The 9361-nt window shown below is 42.3% G+C and overlaps 1 protein-coding gene across 4 annotated transcripts in view; it reads right to left on the bottom strand.

The window, feature by feature from the left end:
- TAF1B (TATA-box binding protein associated factor, RNA polymerase I subunit B) overlaps positions 1-8496 on the bottom strand; it is a 45053-nt gene extending 36557 nt beyond the window's left edge. For all 4 annotated transcript variants that reach the window (XM_072926371.1, XM_002196259.7, XM_072926370.1 and 1 more), the window contains exons 1-7: positions 8373-8496; positions 7555-7653; positions 6984-7071; positions 5109-5206; positions 4712-4807; positions 3968-4100; positions 532-688 (exon numbers count right to left, since the gene is read on the bottom strand). In XM_072926371.1, coding sequence (XP_072782472.1) covers positions 532-688; positions 3968-4100; positions 4712-4807; positions 5109-5206; positions 6984-7071; positions 7555-7653; positions 8373-8390 — 689 coding nt within the window. In that variant the 5' untranslated portion in view covers positions 8391-8496. The remainder of the gene's footprint in view (positions 1-531; positions 689-3967; positions 4101-4711; positions 4808-5108; positions 5207-6983; positions 7072-7554; positions 7654-8372) is intronic.
- Between the last annotated feature and the right edge of the window lie 865 nt (positions 8497-9361).

The raw sequence follows: 9361 nt of genomic DNA on the forward strand, positions 1-9361 counted from the left end.
TATTAGCACAATTTATTTCTACCATATGAAAAGGTATTATTCTGAACTCTGATAATTACAGATACAAAGATATGAAGACAAAATGATCTTATATTAATTTCAACTCCATTGCATGAAGTTACTTTGCTGCATTTCAGATCACTGTATAGTGCTGGTATTGTTTGCATGATGACACTGATGTAAGTCCTGGAGAATGTTTACTCATTCAATTTTGACACGCTGACAACAGCAAATATCACAGAAGTGTGACCATACACACCTCCAGCAAGTCTTTAAAATTTTTGAAGGAGAAGGATAAAAAGCTTCTCTAACTTCAAAACATTCTTCCTTACAGGTCTTTGAAATGCATTGCAATCAACAGAGAATGTCCTCCAACAGCAGCTGCACAAGCGGACATGACAAAGGAAAGACAAGACAACTAAATATAAAGAACGTCTCACTATTACTGAGCAAATTCATATGAGGGCAATATTTTTTTAAAAAAATCATTATTTATAAAAGCAACAATTCTTCACTAGAGACTATTCATACCTTAAGAGCTCGGACAATGTAATTGGTTCTCTCACCCAGAGCAATGCCATGTAACAAAATGAAAGTGTCATTGGCATCGTCATCCTCAGTTTCTCCTTTTGGTTCTTCATTAAATACAAGCTGCCATCCACTGATCCAGAGTACACAGAGGTGCTTTCTTGAGTTTACGTTAAAAGAAAAAAAGCAATTGATATGACAGACACATGAACCATGGTGTACAAAAGTCAAGATAAAGGAACATACAAGATTTGTTCAGCAACTAGTAACATTTTGAAATCATTACTCTGAATTTTTTCCTTGTTTGTGTCCTTTTCTGTGAAACAGTTTAACCCCAATTTATTAATCTACCACAATAAGAGATGAGAACCTGTTTCACAAAGTGCTATTCCGCTTGACTAGGACTTTAACTCCTATATAACATATAACCAATAGACTAATGAGCTGGAAATACTGTTTACCATTTGAGATATAAAGGAACTGTGAGGAAACAAAGGAAAATATGATGTACTTAAATCAATGCCTCTGAGTCTGGGATTAAAACACAGTTTTAAATTTCAACCCAGGCAGGACTTTAATGAAAATGTCATTTACATTGCAGAAATGTTACCGATGTTAGAAGTCTGCCCTGAATCCAACTGTCCTATAATCTCTAACTGTGGAAATACAGGTATTCTTTAGAAAAATGTATATAAATTCAATGTCAAACAAATAACTTTACAACAAGAACGTAGGAAATTATGAAGAGGGTGGGGAAAAAAAACCCCAAATAAATTAACTTCCAAACTTCTCTTCTTCCTTACTCAGGTGAATCACTAAAAACTAAGAGAAACAGAGAAAATACAAAATTTTGTTTAGTGTTTTATAAGTTTGGAATCTTTTCAGCAGTGAAACCTGTGAGTTCAGGAAAAGATCAAAAAAAAAAAAAAAAAAAAATCTGTAAGCCTCTCTTCCCTACATCATGACCCAGCCTGGATGAAGGAAAATGTATTTAAAGCACACCGGCAGAAAATGCCAGCACTGACTCTGCAGAGATTTTCCTGACTTCACTTCCCCACAAACTGTTCACCCGTTCAGACAGGAATGCGAGAGCTGGGAGCTGCAGGGCCAGGGCAAAGAGCCCGCTGGAAACAACCTGGCTTTTGCGAGAGCCCGGCAGCTCGGCGGGCGGGCGGCAGCCGCCCCTGCGGGTGGCAGGGTCAGCAGTGCCCGCAGCGCGGGGACGCCGCACGCCGCGCGTCCCGAGGCCGGGCTGCGGTGCCACCTGCCGGCACCGGCACCGGCACCGGCACAGGCACCGGCACCGGCACAGGCACCGGCACCGGCACGGCCCCGGCACCGGCACCGGCGCGGCCTCGGCACCGGCAGGGCCCCGGCACGGCCCCGGCTCTCAGAGCCGGCCCGAACGCCCGGCGCGGAGCAGAGCGTGTGCATCAGGGAACAAAGGCAGGAACGCGGGAACATCGGCTTAACCCCTGGAGTCAACTGCTTCACCTTTCACATGGATACTGCACTTAAAGGCAGCTTCATGACTGAAGCTTCATTGTTAATTTCACATTCAACTCAATTTATTTAAAATAATCCTCATTATATTTGTGGCCTTAATGATGGCACACAATTTCCTTTTATTTCTCCCAGCTTATGCATGGCATGACAACACACAGTTACACATAGCTAATAATTTAAGAGTTTTATAGGCTTCTTTAGCAATATCTCAGTGCTATACTCAGTGGAAATTGCTATTAACCCTACAATAAAATAACAAAAAAAAAAAAACAAAAAAAAAACACCAAAAAACAACCTGCTGTATGGACAAGCCTCTTAGGGAAAGAAGGGTGTTGAGGTTTCTTGTCTGTAGTAACAGCTCAGCAGAAAGGACACCAAAGAAAATATTTATGAATCTTCACTCACAAGAGTTTACAATAAACTAGAAATATGCTAAATTTCAACAGACATAGCTCTATGTTTGTCTGATTTTGCTGAAACTTACTTTAAGTATCACTGAACTCTTAACTCGTTTGAAGTGATTTTAGTGAAATTGATGACTACTGGAAGCTGAATTCATTCTCTGAAGCAACAAACCAAGACAATAAATTATGGCCTACTTAGGACTACCTTGCTGTTCTAAAACTTTAAGCAACAGACCTATAAAAGGCACAAGCACCGAGGAAGAAAGGAGTTACCCTAGACATCAAAAAGGGGAAGAAAATTCAAAGAAATACTTTCACTAGAAATTCTTCACTCAATTCTTGTCTTTTTGTATTATATTTGTATAACACCCAAGATTCTACATGCACAAACATACAGTGAATCTTTACCTCAAAATGTCATTTTAATATGTAAGGATGAAAGGTTCTAGCATAATATTAAAAAAATTTGCATCACCATTTTTATAACTTACCCCCCTCCCCCCAACTCTGTCTGAAGTTTTCTAATTGCTGCTGATCAATTTTCTCACTCTATTATCACTTGTGGACTTTACAAAATAAAGATAAAAGCTTGAAAAAACAAGATGGTGTTCTTCTGAGGGTAGAGAGGGAATATCACAGAAGAATAGAAACATGCCATAAGGAGGATAGCACATAACAGGGGAATAAGAAACACAGAGATAGGTAAAGAAGGAAAAAAGCAAGCAAAGAATAAAGCACGAAAGAAAACCATCATAAGTTTAAAACACAAGCAAAAGCTTTCAAATGTGCCTTGCAATGCATTTCCAGTATCAAGCCTTGCAGTATTGTCTGGTATTACACTTGCCCAGCAGAACCTAACACTCCAATTCTCTAGAACATTTTACTTAAGAAGTTCAGCATTCTGTAGCTATTTTCCTGCTGCTGCTATTGCAAGCAGAAAAGGGAAACTGAGGGAATGCTAAAATATGATTTTTCCCAGAAGGGGTCATTGGGAAAGCAGTAAAAAGACTGTGGAGACAAAAGATACAGAAATACCAAAATAATGTAAAAAAATAATTTAAAAGCTAAACATATCTATGGGATAGAAAAAAAATACATGCCCTTAAAGAACAGACTCATGTTTTTTAACATCAAAGTCATGACAGACAGCTCTGCTATTGGTTAAATGTGTGCTTATTCTTCAAAGCTGCTATGTTTGTGAACATCTAGCTTGGCAGATATAACAGCAATTTTCTTCCCACTCCAAACAGGAGGCATGGAGCAAACTCGCTATAAACCAGAACTTCCTCCTGCATTTCCCACTGTATTTCCAGGTCCTGTTCAACTTTTATCTCTTTGGGTGGGGGTTGGAGGAGGAAGTCTTCTATTTCTGGTAGAATATAAAGTAGTACAGTGTCAAACAAGACTGAAAACTTTACAACTTCCAACCAGTTCCTCCAATTCACTGTACAAAAATACACATTAAATCTATTTGTATTTAAAAACTACAGAAAAACTGATTTTCAGATAGTTCAGCTCACTGCTCCTACCTGAGACCTTGCTCACTGATGAGGCAAAGCTGCAGTCGGTCGGCAGATCCCCCTCACTTTCAGAGAGAGACAGCAAGTGCAGAAAGCTGGGTCTCTCTGGATCACTGTCCACATCAGTACTGCTCTCACATCCCTGGGGTTTGTAAAGAAACGTTTGTGTGAGCAACTCTTAGTTACGGTTTCAATCTTAACAAACCACATAAAGCATGACAGATGCAAAATTAACAGTAAAATTTAAAACCCAAACTGTTAATATTTTTACTCCACGAATCACCAGTAAGTGGGAAAAAAAAAAAAAAAAAAGACAAGGAAGTATTTTTTCAAGGATTTCTCAATACCAAAAAGTTCTAGTGACTACTTTTTAATCTGCTACAATGACCAGAAAGTTGGCAACACACAGAATCAAAGCCAGATCAAATGAGTAACTTCAAGAGAGCAAGCAGGAAAGGATGGTAGCTGATGATACGTTTTGCATTGCCATTTGTATTTACTGATTTTCTATGTCAAGACAAGGCAAAACTTTTAAATAAGCAGTTTCAAATAGTCACATAAATATCCATCTGTTGAAACAGACTTGAAAAAACTCTGAAATCCAATAAATTGGACATGTGCAAGCCTGTTTAAATTACCTCCTTCATACTGAAGTGACATTATTGGCAGCAAGATATGTCACCTAAACAAAGATTTCTGTTGCTGCTTTTAAAAAGATACCAAACATTTCATGGGATTTGAGCTTTCACTTACTGATAATGATTTGATGGTTTCCCCAGCTGGTCTCTTGCAATATGCCTGTTTGCTCTTCTGAAGGTAACACCTCCAAAAATTGCACAGAATTTCATCCTGATAAACAAAAAAAAAAAAGGATGGTAAATGGTACAATGTTTACCAGATCATTAATTGCTGAGAGAACAGAGCGTAATTTCTAACTCAGGAATATGAATAACATTCCATCTCTAATTTTATTAACTGTGATTTATAAAATATGTTTAAAAATTACCAGAGAAACAAATTTTATTTCATATGCTCAATGATTTTAAACAGGGACTTGTGTGATTCACTTTAAAAATTAAAATCTTTTAAATCCCACTTTCTGTAACATACACACACACAGAGTGTAGAACTCAAACTGACATCTACATACCTTCATTTGTGGACATACTCCTAATGCTTCTAGAGCTTCCACTTGTTTCTTGAGTACAAGCTGAAAGCCTTCACAAATATACCATTCACAGCCTCCATCTAAGGGGAAAAAAAAGGAAACAAACTATGTTTGTTTGTATTATTTTGGGTTTCTTTAACCTTATGCACACTTATCCCCATATCTCTATTTAATAATTTCAGACCCTAGTGCATAAACAGCTACACTGAACACTCCATTAACTTCCATTTATTCACAGCCTTAAACGAGAAGAAAAGTTACTGAACAAGAACTTCACACATTTCCCAAGAATAATATAATTCATTACAATGTCTAGTGTGGCATTTGTAATTGAGCAGAGCACTGTTAAATTGCCAGTTTAAAAATAACTGAGAACCTGCCATTAAAAATGAAATATGAACATTCCTTTCCCACTCCTGACACAGAAAACTGGAACATTACAGGAGTGAGTCAGGCAAAAAACAACCAATACCACTTCGGTGCTTTACCCTTCTCTCACACAGAATCACAAATGTTTAAATGAAAGAATATCCCAACTTCTAACAAATCCTAGCACAACATGAATTTCACAAGGAGTGGGCCTGCTCCAATCTGCTCACTATTTCTTCAGGCTGTTAGGCAGGTGAATTACTTTTCACCCTTACCTGTCTAAATTCACTACTAACCTCTTCTACAGGCTTTTGTTTTAGAAATTTTCTCTGCATTTCTCAACTCCCTTTTCATTCCTTCCACACCTGTTCTTCACTACTTCTGTTCCAAAACACACCTTGCATCTCACCATCTTGGACGTTATCTGCCCAAAGCTTCTGCCCTGCTATAATGATGATGCTCTTAACTGCTAACAGTGAACTAACAGACACAGCTTACTCCTATACATTCATGGAATTCAGTGTAACATGACTGCATTGTGCAGTTAAGGATTTCTTTCTTAAGAAGCCTGGGGTTGGCTAATGACCTTCTCAACAAGATAAATTAAAAGCATGACTGGTCCAGACTTCAGAATAAATACAGCAAAAGGAAAAGTGGAGGGGTCCTTTCACACCTCCTTTCACTTCCACATAATTGCTCTTTTCAAAGGAATGTAGCAATCTACTGCCTCTGCAACAGACCAAAGGTATTTGAGCATATCAGAGAGAGAGATAACCCCTTGCTTTATTTGGCATTTTAATGCAGTTCTGTTTTCTGAAAGTGACCACAACAGTAAGAGATGTATCCAGCCAACACAGCATACACACACAGCTCTAGCAGTAGCTTTACCACTACATCCTTATGCCCCAGATCCTTCTGTGTAATGACCACTATTCTTCTGAATATTCAGGAAATTAAAAGGAAAAAAGGGACTCTGGATGAAAGATGCAGCTCTGGTTCAGCTACTGGAACTGCATGAAATCTCTTCTGTGCAGTTTGTGTGTAAGCTGCAGGGCCAAATGCCTGTAACCCAGGCCAGACTGACACCACGAGCTGGACCACCATCACATCTCACTTGCCAAGACAAACAACCTCTCTGGTTTTGTGATAGCCATCACAGGGAAGGAACAAAGGGTCACCACATCTGAATGCATGCCTCCAGTAGCCTGAATAAGTATTTGCTTCCAGAAGTCAAAGCAGCAGTAGCACATAGCTCTATTCAATAAAAAATCCCCACCACTGGGCTCACCAGAGGTCACCTGTGGCTCAGGAAGTCACCAAGTGTGATCTCTGAAGGTTGGAACAGCATCAGGGAGGTGCATTTTGTTCCCACTCCTACAGTCTTTCCTGCCTATCCGTTTTTGTTCTCTACCAAAGACCTAATGGCCTAGGAGAGCAGTGGCTGAACAGCCACCCTTTTGCAAAATACAAACAGAAACTCATACATACCGGTTTTTTCCTGCTTTTTTAAACCTTTGGAGATTGATTGGACTCTTGAATTAGTAATAAAATCAGTGTTTACAACTTCTCTAGTTCTCTGCAAAACAGGAATACACATTAGCAAGAAAAAGAGACAGGTCTAACTTGCACAGATTGCCCCATCATAAAACATAATGAAGGAATTCACTCAAATTTCCTAAACTAACAGGAGACGAGACAGTCTGAACTCTTCATTCAGCAATTTCAAAAACAAACAATTACTATCATGGACACATAGGTGACATGCATCACAGTTTGCCTGAATTTGGACTGCATAAAGGCAGCAACGCCCAGACAATGCTTAAGGCATCTAGAGAGCACACTGACACCACAGCTACAGCAACACAGCAGGCCAAGATGGCTCATTCGAAATGTTGTGATTTCAAGGAACATTAGTTTTAAACAGTGTCAACTAAAGCATGATAAAGGAAGAATAAAAATACTGCCCTCAATGCAGAGAAAAAAAATCTGTAATTTTCTTATATAAAGTCAAGAAGCAATCAAAATAAACCTTTTCCAAGGCAGCAACTCATCTTTTTACCTCAGTAACGTTGTGGCAAGATCTACAATAAAATCTGCCTCCATCAGTGAGACCCCAGTTCACTTCTGAACACTGAGCACAGCGCTCATTAAAATCTCTCTGAAAGAAAGAAAAGCCAGAAGACTTTCACAATTGCTCAAGTAATACAAATGCCATTATTGCTAGGCTACTGCACAGCTCCTGAGATTATTTATAGAGGAGCGGATTTACACCCTTTGTGTTAGCTCTGGCTGGTAACAAGTGATCATCGCACTTGCTTTCAGCCGCAGGTAACTCTGAACACGTAATTACAGCTGCAAAGCGCCAGCTCCCGTGTTGTGTGTCAGAACAGCAGGAATGGCGATCCACGCCTCGCACACACGTGGCGGGGCTTTAAATAAAGCCACCCATCAGAAATTAGAGAGGAGATGCAAACTGGAGGGGGAGGCGAAAAGAAAAACAAATTTCTGGAACTACAAAGAAGCACACGCGGTGAGAGAAAGCCCGCACAGAGAAACCGGAGAGGGAGAGAGAAGAGGGAAACCGACGGAGTAAAACCAAGTGGTTTCCAGAATCGCCCACATGCGTGCTGGGGAGGGGCAGCTCCGCCGGGCCCGGCTGAGGGGCGGCCGGCGGCACATCCCGGGCCGGACCGAGCGCCGGCCAACGCCGAGGGGCCGGGCAGGGCCTCGCCCGCGCTCCGGGCCCCGGTGTGGGCAGGGCAGGACCGGGCCGGGGCAGGCAGCGCCCGCCGGCGCCTCTCGCTCTCCCCCCGCCGCCCGCAGCCGCTGCCCGCCCCGGGGAAGCGGCCTCGGCCCGGCGAACCCCGCAGGCCCCACCGTGTCCTCCTCGTCCATGGCGGCCGCGCCCCGGCAGCACCATGGCAACCGCGCCGGCGGCGCCGCGGCCCGCCGGGAAACCGCGGCCCCGGCGCTCGCGTTCCGGGCCGCCGCGGGGGCACAGCGCGGCTCCCGGGGACACGGGCGGTGCAAGGGCCGCACTGAGGGGACAGATCCCGGTGCTGGCACCAGTGGGAGGGAGAAGGGAGAAGGGAGAAAGGCTGTCCTGGGAGGTGGTGTGAGACACTGCGGCAGGCTGCTCAGCGAGGATGTAGGCGCCGCATCTTTGAAGGCCGGGTTGGATTTATGCCTTGAGGGGCTCCCTGAACAGGGGCTAGACTGTGTTAAAGGACGAAAGTAGGGATTTATTTAAAAGGATATAGCCTGGGCAGTACAAGAGCCTGGCCGTAGCTCCCTCCAAGATGGACTCCAAGTCACACATTTTTACACTTTATAAGTTTTGGTCCATTTACATATTGGGGTTAATTGTCCAGTTAGAGCTTCAGGTTATGAAGTCCCATTCTCCCAGTTTGCTCTTCTCTATTCGCTGCTCTTTAGACTTTTTGGGCCCAAAGCTGCAACAATATCCTTGGTTCTTGTGCTGGAAAAGGATTGTTTTGTCTGGCTAAACTGTGAGGAGAGCTTGCTAACACTATATGTGAAGTTCAGAGTTACACACTAATGCAGTACAGAATCTGGATAATATGAAAACTAAACCTTAAGGCATAAGAGGGGGTCTTGGGCAGCCTGGTCTGGTGGGGGGTGTCTCTGCCCATGGCAGGGCGGACTGGGGCTTGGTGGATCCCTTCCCACCCCTTAATATCCTATATAATTCTGTGACTTCAGCCATAGAGGAGACATGGAAGCTTCAAGGAGATGTGGGGCGTCCCAAGGACTGAAGGGTCCGTTCCATCACAGAATCAATTGGGTTCCTGAGATCGTCGAGTCCGCCACCCTGTCAACTAGACCATGGCACTCAGTGCCATGTC

The sequence above is a fragment of the Taeniopygia guttata genome, chromosome 3 (genome assembly GCF_048771995.1).
Source record: "Taeniopygia guttata chromosome 3, bTaeGut7.mat, whole genome shotgun sequence".
NCBI lineage: Eukaryota > Metazoa > Chordata > Aves > Passeriformes > Estrildidae > Taeniopygia > Taeniopygia guttata.